Source organism: Pelophylax lessonae (genome assembly GCF_965119305.1).
Source record: "Pelophylax lessonae genome assembly, chromosome: 7".
NCBI lineage: Eukaryota > Metazoa > Chordata > Amphibia > Anura > Ranidae > Pelophylax > Pelophylax lessonae.
The window spans coordinates 63,049,129-63,067,677 of record NC_138774.1 but is presented as its reverse complement, the minus strand read 5'-3'; the positions used below and the strand labels follow the sequence as shown (position 1 = coordinate 63,067,677).

The following is an 18,549-nucleotide window of genomic DNA, read 5'->3' as shown; positions in this document are numbered from 1 at the left end:
TCTGGTAGAACGGGCTCACGAACTTGTGATCCCTATGACAGCCAATATCACCTGTGAAGGTTAAACGCACACTATTGTTCCTAGGCCCTACTCCAGGTACAGACAGCAAATAACGCACACATATGTGGTATCTTTATGAACATCAGGAATAGGAGAATTTTTTTTTGGTGGGTAATGGCAAGAAATATACAGCTAATCTTCAAAAAAGAAATATTTTTTCATACTATTCTGGGTCAGTTTTCCTTTGTTAATGAAAATTAGAAGGTATCCATTACCATATACCACCAAATCCCAATTTTTCCTGAAAAAACAAGGAAAAAATTCACCTAGATACATTTAAGTAGTTGCAAAGATATGTTGTTTTATTACACATGTCAAGGTTGCAACACCTTACCCCCGGGGTAATTTTGATCCTAAAGTCGTTCGAAAGCCTTAATGCATTCTCTACATTAAGGTAAAAAACCACCTGTGTTCAAGATCCACCTCATCTTGATCCAGCGCTGTGCACAAGAGCAGCGGCTCTCTCCCTCCTCACAGAAGAGATTTATAGCAGTGGGGGCCATTGGCTCCTGCTGCTGTCAATCAAATCCTATGGTGGGTGTTGGGGCAAAGTCCCGCTGTCTGTGTCTAGATATGCAAGCAGTTGGGCTCAGGAGTGCAGAAGTGCCTGCAGAAGTAGTTCCACTTAGCAAGCAGCTTGCTAAGGAGGTAATCAGCAGGGGGGAGGAGCCAGGACTCCAAAAGAGGAGGATCGAGTCTACTCAAAACCATGCTCTGGGGGGCACTTGGCAAGAGGGAGGGGGCCAGGACCCCTGGTGGGATGCCGGAAAAGAGGAGAATCAGGGCTGCTCTGTGCAAAACCACTGCCCAGAGGTTAGTAACCCATGTTTGTTATTTTAAAAATAAAATTATAAAAGTTTAGAATTGCTTTAAACCCCTTCCACCTAGTACTCTGGGTTTGAGTTAAATAGTATACCGGCCCACCCAGCGAATCCAGTGCTGTCCTTGCTGCCGCCAGCAGGAAGGTGGCTTTTTTTTCCAATCCCTCCCAGTGACGATCCATTGTCCTTTTATAGCCCTAAAGCCTCCTGGGGATGCTTGGCATAGGTATGTCAGGATGCTTCAGGCAAGGGAGGTGACATCACCTAAGTGAGAAAAGCTGAAGTGCGGCTGTGCTATGCAGAAAAGGTACCCCCCCCCTTTAAAAATCTGTTTTTTTTTTTTTAAACCTCTTGCCGACCAGCCGCCATACTTGTACAGCGGCAGGTTGACTCAGTACAGGTACGTTGTTTCGCAGGACAGCTAGTGAGGGCATGCGCCGATTGGCCACAGGGGGAGCCAATCAGCGGGCCGCGATCGCTCCCCGTGGAGACAGAACGGGCGTTCTGCTGATGTAAACACGGCAGACCGCTGTTCTGACAGTAATGAACACAGGGATCCTGTGTTCCTCTTATTTAGGAACACAGGTCTCTATGTTCATCAAGCAAGCCCCCTCCCCCCGTTAGAAAGCACCCCCTAGGGACACATTTAACCCTTTGATCGCCCCTTCCCTGCCAGTGTTATTATTACAGTAACAGTGCATATTTTTAGCACTGATTACTGTAGTAATGTCACTGGTCCCCCCAAAAGTGTCAAAAATGTTAGTTGGTTGTCTGATCTGTCCTCCGCAATGTTGCTAAAAACTGCTGATCGCCGCCATTGCTAGTATAAATAAAAATGACATAAATCTTCCCCCTGGTTTGAAGATGCGATAACTTTTGCACAAACCAATCAATATACACTTATTGGGATTTTTTTTTTACCAAACAATAGGTAGCAGAATATACATTGGCCGAAAATGATAAACATTTGATTTTTACATTTTTTTTTTTTTTTATTGGGAATGTTTTATAACAAAGTAAATGAAAGCTCTATTTGTGGGGAAAAAAGGAAATCAATTTTGTGTACAGCGTCGCACGACTGCGCAATTGTCAGTTAAAGTAACGCAGTGCCATATCGCAAAAAATGGTCTGGTCATTAGGGTGGTATTGTTATGTTCGAGCCTTGAAATAAATGACATCTACACCAATCAGGTTTGCATTCGTCTCCATGCGGTCCAGAAGTGGTTAAATGTGGGGTAGGAAGGAGTAAGATGCATGAAAGTTGTAAAAGTGAATGAAGGTCAGGTGACCCAGTCCTATTATGAATGAAGGTTAATACTCATTGGTCAGTCTAGGAGTGGGTGCATTGGTTGGCTAAGGCCAATTTGTGAATTAGCATTTTTCTTGGTCTTTAAATTTGTTTCCTGTGTAATTTCAGGCAGGTCACGGTGCGATTCTGCCGAGGAGTCATCAATGCTATAACCTGTTTACTAGCCACACATAGGCTTTCTTAATGGATAACAGAGTGGCCTGCTATCCTCCGTATCGTCTTCCTCAAGAGGTCTGCTGAGGATTCATCAATGCTCTGACCTGTTTACTAGCCACACATAGACTTTCTGTATGGATTGCAGAGGGACCTTCCATCCTCGGTCTTCTGGAAGAGTTGTGAGACACCAAGGCCTGGTCTCCTCTTCTATTCTATTGAACTGACCTTATGTTGAAGGTGACTGCCAGAGACTACACGAATAATGCTGATTTTCTATGATGTGGGGACATTTCTGACATTATGGTAACGGTATATTTGTGGATAACCTATTAGTGGAACAGCTTATGTTGATATCAACAATGGGATCAGCAAATAAGCTTACTACAGCTTGGGAACAGTGGGGGAGAGTACACGTCTTCTCAGGGTGTGTGTAAAATTTGTGTTTGTCTTGTGTCTGAAAACAGGTGCAAGTTGTCTCATTTCTATAATATCATAGACAGGGCCAATTTTTTGGAAAGGAGTAATTCTGGCAATTAGACCAGAATCCACTGCCAAAAGGTAACTTGCATCTGTATCCAGAGACAACTTCGCTACAAGCAAGAGGAACCTCCATGGGTTTTATTCAGTGTCCGGCTTTGGCAAACATTGCCATCCTGCTGCCGAAGAGGTACAAGCATGCTGGAATTTTATTTTTTCAACAGTTGCTTGGATTATCTGATGGCCTCTGTACTGCTGGTTACTGTATGTATAAGGGTTTTTTTTTTGTTTGGAGAGGGGTAAAACTGTTCCCTTTTTTAAATGTAAATGGAGATTATTTAAGGGAAATATTTTCTATACGATATACATTCATTGCCTTAGGAATAAATACAAATAGAATATTTTATTAATGGTGATTAGAGCGGGGGTTTTGAAGCTTTTAATACTTGAATAATCTATTTTATTACAGCTGATCTATTACATTGTTTGCCTTAGATCTTGAGAATGTGTAACCCCAGAGGATTGTGGGAAGTAGCTCTGATCATTGGTCATGTGCTGTACCAAGGACTGGCTAACCTGCTATGTCCGGCGGTCAGGAAACTGCCTATGCTAGCGTGCCCTGCCAGAGCATGCTGGGACTTGTAGTTCTTATCTATTATTTTGGAATTTCTCGGTTGTCATATTTGGACCTATAGTTTGGCAGTTACAAAAAACAGCCCCAATCAAAGGTGCTTTTTGGTGTAATATGTTGCTAGCTATATGTAATATTTTCCTTCTGGTTTCAAATAAATTTCATGGAATGGTGAACACCTTTGAAGTGGTGAAATGTATCTCCTTGTAAAGGGGGGATGCTAACCCAATTTGTTTCAATGGCAGGGAAGGATTAGAAGCACTTTCAGGGTAATGCGTGTGCCTCATCTGGAAGAGTTCCCTCACCTTCTGTTCCAATGATCACTTTCACTAGGACAGGAAGTGAGGGGCACCTCCTCCATCCCTAAGACGGGAAGTGAGGGGCACCTCCTCCATCCCTAAGATGGGAAGTGAGGGGCACCTCCTCCATCCCTAAGACGGGAAGTGAGGGGCACCTCCTCCATCCCTAAGACGGGAAGTGAGGGGCACCTCCTCCATCCCTAAGATGGGAAGTGAGGGGCACCTCCTCCATCGCTAGGATGGGAAGTGAGGGGCACCTCCTCCATCGCTAGGATGGGAAGTGAGGGGCACCTCCTCCATCGCTAGGATGGGAAGTGAGGGGCACCTCCTCCATCGCTAGGATGGGAAGTGAGGGGCACCTCCTCCATCGCTAGGACGGGAAGTGAGGGGAATCTCCTCCATCAGGGGCACAGGTGACATAGCCAGTTTATTACTGTGTGAGTCTACTGCCTGTCCTGGTTGCCACTGGGACAGAAATGAGAGCAGAAATTCTCTCTGAGGACTCAAATAATAATCCCTGAATGAAAGTCTAATCCTTCCCTGCAGTTTTGGATGTAGTTACACTTTAATTGATAAAGGGAGACCACTGTTTCCACACACAAAACTGCAGCATCCTAGCAGTGGACTGGATTTTCTATACTGGCTGTGGCTGCTTTTTAAAGAAAATAAACTTAAGATTTTGCCCAACTTTTTGTTGCACCTGAAATGTATTTAATTGAAACAGCTCAGCTGGGCTTTAAGGATAGTTTGTAATGGACAAGGCACATTTTTTATTCCAGATGTTTCTATAATGCTGTGCAGTTGGTATCCAAGTTGCTTATTGCACCATTCCTTAACCTCAGGCTAGCATGGGGCTTTAAAATGATTTGAATTTCTTGTGTGCAATTTATAAAACTTTTTGGTGCACCTTTTGATTGGGATGCATAAAAAAGAAAACCAGAATGTTGAGACTGGATTGATCGCATTGGGCTGAGCTGACAAAATGCAATAACAGTATAGCCCCAAACTTTGTTGCTTTACTGACAAATTTACCATGCCATGAAAAGTGCCTTTTTATTTGCAAAGGGGCCAGCAGTAGAAGCTTCTTAGCACTGTAAATGGCAGAAAGTTATATTATTATTGCACTTCCCTCTCACTGCCAAATGAAGAACATGTAGTAAATTTACTGCCAATAAAGTCCTAGATGCAACCAATCAAACCTACTTTGGAAAATGTCAGCCTAAATTTGGTTGGTAGTGCTAACCAAATATTCCATGCCTACAGGTGTGGTCTTTTAGGGGATTTTTCATCCATTGCCTGTGATAACGGAGCTATATAAGGCCCTCTTTAGATGGATGATTATTGCTGCACACTGATAAATGCTGCATCTTCACACATGCTATGATCACATTCAGACTAGGCAATTGGCTGCATCCAGTCTGTATTGAACCAGAGAACCCCAGCTCTGGGCACAAACTGTCTCCGTCCACAACCGATCAGAAGTCCCCAATCATTTTTAGCTGCTCATATATTGGGTTTATATACAAACAGTGGTGGTGCCCATTTTTATGTACAGGGTATGGATCTGACTGCTGTAGAGGTTTGCACATATTTTGTATGGGGCCAAAGTTTCTCTACCTACAGTAATCATAAATGCAGAAATCAGCCGGTTTATTGCATAATCAGAGTGTTGTCTGCAAAGATGATAAATGCCTGTCTGTATGAGGCCTAAAGCTACTTTAGGTACTAAGGACAGCACTTTCTGAGTGCAAAAAGTATTAACTATTACACTCAAACCTCTGTGTGAACAGGCAAAGAAAAAACCTTTTCTATGGTGAAAATGTAACTGCATTTACTCATCACTGGCATCATAGTAAGTTCACCATGTTCTCAGTAGACATCTGTCTGTGGGTACACACTTCACAGATCATCTCTGTATTCTATGCAAAGAGTGATTATAATTAATCATAATAGGAAGCGTTGTTGGAAAAGCACCAGACTGCCATACAACAGATCATGAGAGAGGTCCAACTGCCTATTAGCTTTTCTTCTAATGTTTTTATAACTTGTATTTCCAGGATGTAATTGGTACAAATCTGTAAATAAAAAATCTTATATGATTATTATGTTGTGTTATGGTTATTATATGATAAAGAACCAGGAAACAGGCAATTTATTAATCAGCTCTTTATTTAGCTCTTAGAAAATAGTCCTCTCCTCTGTATATCTATCTATACAAACAAATATACAGCATTTTATGTACATGCGTGTAACCTATAAAATCTGATTTGGTACAAAAACTATAATCAGGAGATTAAAATCAGTTCATACATACTAAATATATATAAATTATATTCAGCCTAAAGTGCGATCCAGTAAAATCTATGGCTCAAGTTGGTCCCTTTGGGTGCTTTATAGATGGCCCTAATTTTCTTCTGACCTCTATCTAAAAATATAAATCTATCAAGGCCTCTTTAGATAATTAAAAAAAAAAAACAGCATTTCAATATAATCTGTATAAATAGCATCTATGGATCATTAGAAGACAGCCATCTTGAAAAAGTTCACTCCCAATCGTGGATGAATATTAGGGTATATTCCAATTTGTGGCACATATATAGTCAACAGGAAACCGAGGTAATATACAAATTAAAAGTTTACCTACAGCCAAAACCTTTTTTTTGGACAGAGTAAAGGATTGCCCCTTTCAGGCTCAATTTTTTTTTTCCCCCTTACTCATTGTCCCAGAGACCACCTTTCACAGGACGGGAAGTGAAGGAAAGTCTTAAACAGCAACACGGTCATAAATAAAAAGTATATTGTTTTTTATATTTTTTTTAGTTTAAAGCCTAACGCAAGGGGTTCATTCAATTTTAAAAGGTTCATTTGAACCAAGTTAGTTGAAATTAACGATTTCCCTTGCTAAGAAATGCTCTCGCTGTGAGCGCTGTATAAATGGTGTGTAGCATCACCAACATACAGTATACAGCGCTGCACCCGGAACAAAATGGAGTCAATCGGAGTGCTTCTCAGCCATTCACAGGTGGCCATCCATAAATACAAGAAGTCCTCCGATTGGCTGAGGTGGATGGATGATTTCGGGGTCAGTGCTCAGCCTGACTTAGTTTCAGGAACAGGACTGGAAGTCCCTGCACTGGTGGTGGAACACAGCACTGTATACTGTGTGTAGCTGATGCTACACAAAGTTTGTGTTCACGATTAGTATACTGATTGTGTGTAAATGTTTTAGTAATGGAAATAGATTATTTGGATCAGCTTAGTCAAATTAACTATTTAATGCTAAATGAAACATGGCTTAAGAGGCATGTTTGAACCTCTGTCAGCTTTTTATTGTCTGTTTCCCTCACTTCTTGTCTGGTAAAAGATTTTCCTCAGAACAGAAAGGTAGGGAAAACCTTTCCTTGCCTGCAGTTTTAGAGTCGGTTCACACTATGGCGACATGACTTCGGGGCGACTTGAACAAGTAGCCTTGCACCGCAACTTCGGCACATAATGGAAGTCAATGCAAGTCGCTCCGACTTCGGCCAAAAGTAGTACAGGAACCTTTTTCTAAGTCGGAGCGACTTGAGTCGCTCCTATTAGAACAGTTCCCATTGCACAGAATTGAGCACGACTTGTCAGGCGACCAAGTCGCCTGACAAGTCGGAGTAGTGTGAACCGACACTTAATCTGTCCCATTCCATCCAAAACCTTTTTAAGTAGTACATTTTAAAGGGCATTTGTAAAAAAACAAAATAAGTTTGAGACGCACTTTAGTGACCCAGTTTCCTGTAACCCACACTGTATATCTTTTAGGAGCATGAATTAAGGAAGGGCTACTTTCTTCAGAGGATTCTAACATAGGGATTTTATTTAGTTTTTTTTTACGGAGGTCTTATTAACTATAAAACATGTCAAAGTACAAATAAACTGAAAAGGACAGTTGTCTTAAAAGTATATTTAAAACTTTTATTTTACATTATGAATAGAGTAGGGAAGGGTTAAAACTAGAGATCGACCGATTATCGGCAAAGCCGATATATAGAGGGCCGATACGGACTTTCCCCCGATATATCGTAATCGGCTTTTTATTTACCGATATTTCAGAGAAAAGTGCTTGTACCGGGGTGATGCTGGTGTCCATAGCCAACGGTCGGCTGTCTTGTAATGACAACCGATGCAGCTGAGAAGCCGCTCGGCTGTCATTCCAAGAAGCGGTAGGGGATGTCTCCCGCCGCCGCCACCTTCCTCGGCTCACCCGGATCTCCCATCCCACCGAGAGACCCAGGATTCCTACCTTCACCACCGCCGTCTGACCCGGGTCTCCATTTCTTTGAATTTGGCGCCGCCGCGTACCTGGAAGTGATGTCATGACATCACTTCAGGTACTGGCAGCGCTGAATTAAAAAAACTTACAGCATTCAAAACAGCCAAACGTGGCGTTTTGAATGCTTTTAAGTGCAGAGTACCTGTAGACATTCAATTTTTTTTTTTTTTTTTATGTCCGAAAATATCGGCCGATACCTGATCTGTATCGGCAGTAAAAAAAAAACTATATTGGTTGATCACTAGTTAAAACGCGGGTCAGATTATTATTTTTGGGGTTTTTTTGCCATTTGTGTCTCAGTGGGTAGATTTTGGTTCATTTCCTGTTCTGTAGACACAACAGGAAGTGAGAGTGAAATCTCTCCAAAATGAGAGAAAAGCCTGGTTGGTACACACAATGAGAATATCGGATGACTGCTTTTTTGCTTGCTAATCTAATATCAAAAATGAAGAGGTTACTAAACTTACAAAAATTCTCGCATGAAAGAATAACATTTGGAAGTGATGTATTTGTATTGTATTTTCAAATGAAAACCGTACGAGAAATTTTCGTGCTTGTTCCATTGGAAAATTTGCACGGGCTGTCGACAGCGGTGTACCAACAAATAGATTGTTGTACGATCGCTTTGAAAGCAGTATTTATTGTATGATTTTTTGATGTGTATGGGCCTTTATTCTCACTCTCTCTCCTGATGACAATGGTCACCAGGAGAAATAGAGAAGCTGAATCTCCCTAGTGGGGACACAAACATAGAAACCTGTTGGACGTTATAATCCTCCCCATACAAAACATAACTAAAGGCTCGTACACACTATAAGAAAATCGGGAGAACATTTTCGTCCAAAGAATTTTCGTATAGTGTGTACACCGCTTTTGACAGCCGATTCTGAATTTTTGGATGAAATTCTCGTAGGGACAAACTCCTAAATTTTTCTCACACAGGAAAAAACGAATGATTTTCGTTTAATGTGTTCCTCTTTAGTACAAGAAAAATTAGAAAAGAAAAGATTGCGCAAATTTGCAGTGAAACAATGAGGAAAATCGGACAATCGTTCGACGATTTTCTTATAGTGTGTACGCCACTAAAGAAAAAAAGAAAAAAACCTGTTTTGGCTTTAGATACACAATAATATGGATAGCACCTGTTACATTAAAGTCAGGCATTATGCACATACATTAAAGGAGATGGCCATTCTGTAACTTTACCAGCGCTTGAGGCAACAATTCCACAAATGCCTCTTAAAGTGATAAGCCCCACTCAAGAAATGGCTGTCTTCTAATATACAAGGAAACAATTACATTTATAACAAGTGATAAAAAATACAAGACAATTGCTTGTAACATATTAATATAAAAGGCACAACAGGAAGTCATGTGTAATCCAGGATTGGACACCACATTCACAGTTAGGAGGTCACTGAAGATTGATGAGGCACTTTGCCAAATGCTTCTCGCTCCAAAGCCAGGAACACACATAGAGCAATATCACAGCATTTGGGACCAAAGGAAAAATGTCTGAGCCATTTTCAAGAATTCTCCTACAGCATATATCAATAAGCTATTGGCTTGTTTAGGTGGATCCACCATGTTGCCAAAAATGGACACCTAACCATCACACCTACATTATATGGCCAACAGTGTATGAACTCCCCTTCAAATTAAAGAGTTCAAGTGTTTCCAGTGACAGGTATTGTTAATATCACAGCATACAAAGACATTTTAGAAACATGAGTGCTACTCCTCTTATGCCAACAGTTTGGAAAAGACCCTTTTCTGTTCTAGCATGACACTGCCCCAGTGTACAAAGCCAGTTCCATAATGTCGGGTGTGGAAGAACCCAAGTGGCCTACACAGAGCCCTGAACTCAACCTTACGGAACACCTTTTGAAATGATTTTTAATGCTGATTGTGAGCCAGGTTTTCTCATCAAACATCAATACCTGACCTCACAAATGCTTTTTTTGGGTGAATGGGCACACATTTCCACAGACGCCCTCCAAAATATCATAGAAAATCTTTCCAGAAGAGTGGAGGCTTTTCTAACCATCACTCCATAAAATGTCTTTGGGTTTGGAATGGCATATCCTACAAATTCATACAGGTGTGATGTTCAGGTATCCCCAACCTTTTAGCCATATAATGTATATTGTTAGATCATCAATATGTTTCTGTAGGCCTTACCAGGTGTTGCTGGTAAAAAAAACACATTCTTGGTCAAAAAAAGATCCAGGGTTTGGTCAATTAATTTCAACCTCCAATAGGTATGGTGAAACGATAAACAGATCTTGCTGTTCATTGGCCTGTGTAGCTGACTTTAACCCCTTCTTGTTGGATATTGACACTACTAAAATGTAAACAAAGGGGGACTTTGACTATTGCCAGCCCCAGAAAAGTGATTGGTCAATGGATATAAATCGAAAGGATGAAAAGTAAATCAGCAGCAATTCTCAACCTGCCTGCTAGCCAGGAAGCATGGGCAGACTGGGAAAATTCCCCTGTCAGTCTGAGTGTGGAACGGTGATAATCCCACAACTGATCTGTTCGTAAAAATAACGATTATTATTTCTTCTTTTTCTTCTTCCCCTCGGCCTCAGGCGGTCGATTCTTCTTGTTGAGGATCTTCATGAGAGATTTAGGCATGTAGTATGGCTTCTCTGCAGAGCCATCATTCCTTTCTAAGTCTTCCACTGGAAAAGAAAAGATGATATGAAACTAAGAGCACCAGATCTCAAGGAATATGGATGATGCCATTGCTGATAAGTAGGGATGAGTGAAATCAACATTCATTAAAACACAAAGAAGGTTATGAGTAAGTTCAAATTAAATTATGAATGAGCAAAATAAAAAATGCTGTATATGAAAGTCATCAGCGTTTAAAGCCATAATGACAAGTCTGAAAGCTTCTTCTCTAAGTTATTCTCTGTAAACAAAACATTATGAAAACCCTCCAAAGTCGCTTTTGTATTTTGCTGAAGTTGCATAACTTCTATACCTTCTCATCCTCTCGAAAGCAGGCGGCAGAGACTCCATAAGAAGATCTCCTAATGACAATCAAGCTGGGTAGGGGGAGATTAAGCCTATAATGTCAGAAGCTGGATTACAGGTATGATATGCATTGGCACACTGTCCTGATCACCCAAACTGACCACACTAGCACAGATATGCTACCATGCTTAGTGTGGCTAGGAAGCACTTCGCACTAAATGGGCCTGGCAGGATCACCAGGAATTTAATGGGGATTCAACTTCCACATTAGTAAGAGTAAACAGTATGCTGACTGAGGGATAAGGCAAGGTAGTCCCAAACTTTGAAAATGAAGGTATACATACACTAACACAGCAGTGTTTGTTTTTCCCCATAAAACAGCTTTATTACCAGCTAATCCTGCCAGTGGAAAAATAGTACCAGGCAGTTTTTTTAAAGGCAGTATGTATTTGTTTGCTTTCCCTACTTTACTGTATATTTTACATATAACAAAAAAATACACAAATGCATTCTTGTGTAATGTCTCTTGAGAGTCCAACTCCAGACTATGTTTTTTAGATGTCGCTCTAGATGTTAAAAAAATAAAGCCGCTCTGGATGCAATAGTCACCTTTAATTTGGAACTGTACAAATTTGGAAGCCTGAGTGTAGGGTGTCCCCTGATAAAGGTGCCCTGCACTCACAGGGTACTGATGCAGAAAGCAGCGCTGATGTCATCACATCAGCCTCATGCCTCGTACACACGCAACGATTATCGGCCGACTTTTGTCCAGTGTTGTTTGTTGGTTGGAATGTGCCTAGACTGCACACGAATTTTCTCGGCCAACAAAAATCAACTTCAGAAGTGATGTCATGTGCTGGTTGACTTTCCGTGTGTTTTTTCTTCTCTGAGCATGCCCAGTCTTGCTCATCAGATTTTTGTCTGCCGAAATCTGTACTGACTGACGGAAAATGGGCCGTTGTGTTGACGGCCAACAAAAATTTTATAGCCTGCACACCAGATTTTATTCGGCCGAAAAGTCGGAGTCGGTTGTCGAAAGCATCATACTAACAAGCCGAAAATCGGCCGATCAGACGTTGGCCAAAAATTCCCGGCCAATAATCGATGCGTGTGTACGAGGCATTACTCTCTGCATCATCCAGGGTTGCCCAACGATGGGAGGGAGAAGACCCTGTAACACCACAATAGCAGTCAGAAGACTTCAGAAAAAGACAAGTACAGAAAAAAAAAAAGCATACAAACTAAAACCTGATAGGGGCCCAGAGTTGGCCTTTACATTTTTCATCTTGCTATTTTTTCTGGCTATTGTTCAATTACCTTGAAATGTATGCAGATTAGAAAGAGCAAAGTCCTTATTGGTATACTTTTTCTCAGTCAGTGGCTCAAAGGATTAAAACCAGAGAGTCGCCATGACAGAGGCAGGCAAGTAGCATTTTTAGAATTAGCACTGGCCTCCATCATGTTTCTCTAGGGAAAGGTTTCCTTCGAGGTAAGCCCAGGCACCACTTTGCCGTCAGTTGAGAACATATATAATTTGTAGAGGTTCACCATAATGAACAATGAGCGTGTATACTCACAGAAGCAGAGGAAGAGGGTGTCCACACACATGTTGTACACACTAAAGAAGCCCTGAGCAATGATATATGATCCAACGACCACCGTCTGTAAGGAAACATATGAACACTTAACGTTTGCTTCACATCACCTTCATAGCGTATTGTTTTCCCTGCCATCACTGGTACACAATTAAATAGGCCATTTCAAAACAGGACAGGGGTAGTCACTGATGTTAGATAAGGTTTCCTGTAAATATGTATTATATACTTGGTCCCTTTACATTCAGCATTTTACATTGAGTCCCACTCAAACCCATGAATGTTAGATATGAATGTGAGTGTACTGCTTTGTATTGTTTTAAGCTGGCTACATATTATACAATTTTCTTGTTCAATTTCCTTTTAGATTTACCATCAACTATGTAGTTGCAAGGGCCTGCATGATTGCTTACAATTTGAAAGTGTTTAGGAGTGACCTCATATTATATGGTTTTGGTAAATCTAAAGGAAAATTGTACAAGAAAATTGTGTAGCCACAAGTTTCTGTGAAGAGAACGGTCTCAGATATGTCCATTTCCTTAGCAATTTCTCATGCAAATCAATATAAATAATGACCTCTGGAGAGTATAGAAGTGAAATGATTTGATGGATATGAGGCACCAAAGACTGTCTGGGACAGTCCTTTTTAACACTCACCAGGATTGGAATCCAGTAATAGTTCAAAGTTGGAGACTTGAAGGCATCATTTGGAATTGGCAGTCGACCAGAAAAGAAGAAAAATGCCAATACACCTGAGAAGTGCAAGAGAGAAATTGTCATGCAAAATATGGGAGGTAACAAGGGGAAGAAGAATAAAAAACACAAGAATTGGGAAGGTGTGTGGTGGCACCATGGGGCTTGTTCAGTAAATCAGGGTAATGAAAGCTCTAAAAGACCAAGTAAGAAAAAAAAAAAAAAAAATGCATCACCTTAGGGAAGATTAACAACACATTTTAGGAAGGGGAAGCCCCTGGTGGGTACAGGATATACTTGACAGGGCCCATAGTAATAGGCAAGGAAATGCAGAGAGAGAAAAAGATAGCAACAAGCATTCTGAAGGAAAAGGCAGTAGCTTAGAACAGTGGTCCTCAACCCTGGCCTACAGGGCCCACTAACAGGCCAGATTTGCAAGATAACTGAAATACATCCCAGGTGATATCATTTGCTGCTCAGTGATTGCAGTACTCTAGTCTGCATCTCCCCAAGGTAATACTTAAAATCTGGCCTGTTAGTGGGCCCTAAAGGGCCGGAGTTGAGGACCACTGGCTTAGAAGGACCAAAGGACAAAGGGAATTGTGGCATTATGAAAATGGAAAGACCGTGGGAAAGGAAATCTAGAGCAGGTTGGCAACACCTGTAGAAGAGGGCATGTGGAAAGGTATGAGACGCTGCTATTGGATAGAGGGCGTGGTAAAGGATGAGACAGAGGATGTTGGACAGAGGAAATGGTAGTGAGTGGCAAGTGGAGGGAATGAGAGAGAGTGCAAGACACATAGGGAGAGGGCATAAAAGAGACCAACACGTAGAAGGGAAGCAGAGAGGACAGCAATCATAGAACGCCATGCTTGGTGGGGTTGGCAAAAAAAATGGGGGTAACTTACTAAAACAGGAGCACACAGAATCTGGTGCAGCACTGCATAGAAACCAATCAGTTTCCAGGTTTTATTGTTAAAGGTTAACTGAACAAACTGAAGTTAGAAGTGGATTGGTTATCATGCACACCTGCACCAGATTCTGTGTGCTCCTGTTTTAGTAAATGATCACCAATGCCTCTATAAAGTTGGGGGCACAAATGAAGAAGACCATGAACTCTACAAAAAGTGACAAAAGAAGCAAGACTTAAGAACAACATTAACTACAATCCTTACCGACTCCACCTACAACAATCAGCTTTCCAAAGAAAATGAGAAGGTCGGTTACTTTGTCCAGAACAACCACCCTGTAATGACCAAAACGCAAATTACAAAACGTCTAATGTCTTAAAACATGCAAACTGCATACCTGAAACACACCATACATGAAAGGAGGACAGGAGCTCTGCAAACTCAAAAGGAACAAAAGCATGCTAAAATAAACTCACATGCACATCACAAGCAACATACCAATCCCCGCACATACTCACAGGTCCTATCAGCCAATGACAGACATCAATTCCAGGGACACATGGCCCTGCACAGAGTGCAGCAAAGACAATGAAGCATTATCTAATAAAATAGTATGCGCATGTACACGTGTGTCTGTATTCACCTCACAATATTCCGCATCAGCAACTTGAAGGCGTTCATAGCAGAAACACAAAAATTCTTTCCATAAACTGCAATCTGTGTTGGAAAAAAAAGAAAAATTCCATCTATTATTTTTAGAAAAACTTTGAATTACACAAATTATTTACCAACATAAGTGGGTTCAGGGCAGAACCTTTTTTTTTTTTCTTCTTTAAATTATTGGCACTTACATGGGCTTTTAGCTTTATCCAGTAATTAGCAAGTTGCGGACGTTGGGCATTTGACATACACCCTAAAAGCCATCATCTAAAGATTTAAGGTGTACCTGGCATGCCCTGCTCTTCTACCTCCCATAAAACTCTCTGGTCCTAGTAACTGGCAAGTCCAGGCTGTCATTTTGACAGCCATGTCTTGTTTTATTTATTTATTTATTTCAGCTTCTTATATAGCGCTGTCAATTTACACAGCGCTTTACATATATATTGTACATTCACATCAGTCCCTGCCCTCAAGGAGCTAACAATCTAAGGTCTCCCATTCATACATACATAGTAGGGCCAATTTTATACAGGATCCAATTAACCTACCAGCATGTCTTTGGAGTGTGGGAGGAAACCGGAGTACCCGGAGGAAACCCACGCAGGCACAGGGAGAACATGCAAACTCCAGGCAGGTAGGGTCGTGGTTGGGACTCAAACCAGTGACCCTCTTGCTGCTAGGTGAAAGTGCAAACCACTACACCACTGTGCCGCCCAGTTGCTCCTGTGTATAATGATACTCACAGAATAATGACGGCAGTATCAATAAGAATTACAATGTAGCAACATTATTATTGCTACATTTGTAATTACTCTGGTACATTCATGGTAGATCAAAGGGGAGACGTTTGATCTGCATATGCTTTTAGTTAACGCAGTCTTGAGTATAAAACATTTTAAAATGTGCTCCTAATTAACCCTAATCTCCCAAAGTAAAGATTTGCCTAAGCAGTACTCTGAAAAATGTCAATTTTGTCTGAAATTTCTCCTGAAAAATAGAGCATTTCTTGGTATATGAGTGGGCCTAGGCTCTCCTGTACCTCCTGCCTCATGTATATATGCAGTATGATAAATAAGGCACAACTCCCTCTGACTGCTAGTCTAAGCAGGTCTGAAATGAGATTTGGCAGTGTCACTGTGCTGCTCACTGTTCTCCTTGCAGGAGGCTCCGACATGAGGAAGCAAAGCCCTGCCTCTACCAAGATGGCCACCTCCACACAAGGGCACAGTAGATCAGTAATGGAGAAAGATTAGCTTCAGGGAGACCACAGATAATAATATTGCTGACTAGTCCTTTGCCCTCTACCGGCCATATTTTGGACACAGCTTCCAGAGTTCGGTTCCTCTGTAGTAAACTGTAAAGCCCCAAATAAAGCGAATCTTCACTGCATCTGAGCACCACAAACCAAAAACAAAATTTACTTAAATTTTAATATTCAAAGAAAACTCCCCCATCCACCCATGTCTCCATACTTTATTTTGTTGAGAAATCACTTAAAAAAAACACCCCATTTTTAACATTAGGTTACCATGATGTATGCATTGCGGTTTAGGAATTTGATGAACTTCTCCAGACACCAGAAGCAGCACTTCAGGCAGCACATGAGGAATCGGGTGCATGGGTTCTGGGCTCCTAGTAGACAGAAATGGCAATACATACATGAACAATTACTAGTCTAATAATGTCAATACTACTAGTAACACACCACTGATATTTCCTTTAACACATTTTGATAACTCTTCCTTAACTTACAGCTGAACTCTGGCCACAAATTTTTTTTGTATTTCTCAATAGCCACAAAGGAAATAAATCCACTTTGTGTGTACCAAACGCTTATAAAAACCCAGTTATTACTATATAAAAAGGTAGTTGACAGCACTGTGCTGTACAAAACCTATGCAGAGAGCAGAGGTTTGGGAGGGCCCATCAGACCCTATGCTGCCTGAACCAATCCAGCTGTAGGTGGCAGAGACAAGACCCGTCACCCTGAACAAGGAGAGCGCAGCAGTGAGCGGTCCTTATTACAGGAAGGGAAAGTCTCACACTGGATTACTGCACAGATCTGGAAGAAATACACAAAGCACACAAAGATTCAAGGAGTACAACACATGAAAAATGTATTAAGAAGATATTGGCTTATCCCTGGGTTTAGCTTGAGTCCCGGTAACACTGATGAAGTGTGGGATTCGCAGCAATTCCTGTGCGTTTCCTGCACTGCATCAAAATCACACTCCATTCATGCAAACCGCTGTGGGTGTCAATGTTAAGTTGGCGACACCCCAAAAACGGTTCGCAAAACAAAGTGCATGCACCTTTTTCGCGTGGGTGTGGTGCGATTTGAGCCATACAATGAATGGGTTAAATCACACTGAAAAGAATCGCATGTGATTTGATAAAGAATGTGGTGCGATTCCTGTCGAAATCACATGCAGATCCCCAGCACCGCATCAGTGTGAACCTGTATCTAAAGCCAAGCAAAGTGAGGAGAAATCACCTCTGACAGTTTTCAAAGAAACCGGTGTCCTATATCTGAACTGATTTTATCTATTTCTGGATGGGCCATACCCAGGGGTGTCAAACTCAATTTAATTGCGGGTCGCATCAGCATTATGATTGCCCTCAAAAGGGCCAGTTGTATCTGTAAGACCCTTACATAAGACATCAAGAGCCTATCCACCATCAGAAGTTGAGTCCCCCACCCTCCACTACATAACAGTGCACCCCCTTACCTTGTGCTGCTGCTGGGAAGAAGCTGGAGGGAGGCATTGCTGGAAAGCAGAAAGTACAGGGTCTGGAGGAGGACTGGAGCTCTCCTGCAGCTGCAGGAGAGGTGTAAGGGCCACATAAAATGGCCTGGAGGGCCGGATTCGGCCCGTGAGCCTTGTGTTTGACACATGTGGGTCATACGGTTGGGTCTATTTTTGGACATTACCAAAGACTGGGTTTCCTCCTTTCTGTTCTTTGTTTGTGGGCCTTTCTGCCTTTAGTTTTGCCTTCAGTAAGTGAAATACATGCTCAATTTGGTTGCGATCAGGTGATTGATTTGGCTATTGCAGAATATTCCACTTCTTTTCCTGCAAAAGCTCCTGGGTTTCTTTTGCAGTGTGTTTTGGATCATTGGCTGTCTATACTGTGAAGCGCCATCCAATCAACTTTGCTGAATCTGGGCTGACAGTATATCTCTAAACACTGCAGAATTCATCCAGCTGCTTCTGACATCAATAAACACCAATGACCCAGTGCCATTGGAAGTCATGCATGCCCATGCCATCACAATGCCTCCACTATGTTTTACAGATGACGTTCTGTGCTTTGGATCATGACCTGTTCCAAGCTTTCTCCACACTTTTTTCCTCCCGTCATTCTGGTACAGAATAATCTTCGTTTCATCCGTCCAAAGAATGCTTTTCCAGAACTGGTCCGGCTTTTTTTTAGGCAAAGTCTAATCTGGCTTTTCTATTCTTCAGGCTTATGAATGGTTTGCACCTTGTGGTGAACCCTCTGTATTTGCTCTTGTGAAGTTTTCTCTTGATTGTATACTTTGACAATGATACGCCCACCTCCTGGAGAGTGTCCTTCACTTGTCTGGATATTGTGAATGGGTTTTTCTTTACCATAGAGAGGATCCTGCGATCGTCCACCACTG

General features: G+C 41.6%; 1 protein-coding gene across 1 annotated transcript in view; it reads right to left on the bottom strand.

Annotated features, from left to right (window-relative positions):
• Nucleotides 1-10,308: 10,308 nt before the first annotated feature.
• SLC44A4 (solute carrier family 44 member 4) overlaps nt 10,309-18,549 on the bottom strand; it is a 183,622-nt gene continuing 175,381 nt past the window's right edge. Inside the window, exons 16-21 of the mRNA XM_082264094.1 lie at nt 16,432-16,535; nt 14,887-14,960; nt 14,508-14,578; nt 13,297-13,391; nt 12,622-12,706; nt 10,309-10,746 (exon numbers count right to left, since the gene is read on the bottom strand). Of these exons, the coding sequence (XP_082120220.1) occupies nt 10,619-10,746; nt 12,622-12,706; nt 13,297-13,391; nt 14,508-14,578; nt 14,887-14,960; nt 16,432-16,535 (557 nt within the window). The 3' untranslated portion in view covers nt 10,309-10,618. The remainder of the gene's footprint in view (nt 10,747-12,621; nt 12,707-13,296; nt 13,392-14,507; nt 14,579-14,886; nt 14,961-16,431; nt 16,536-18,549) is intronic.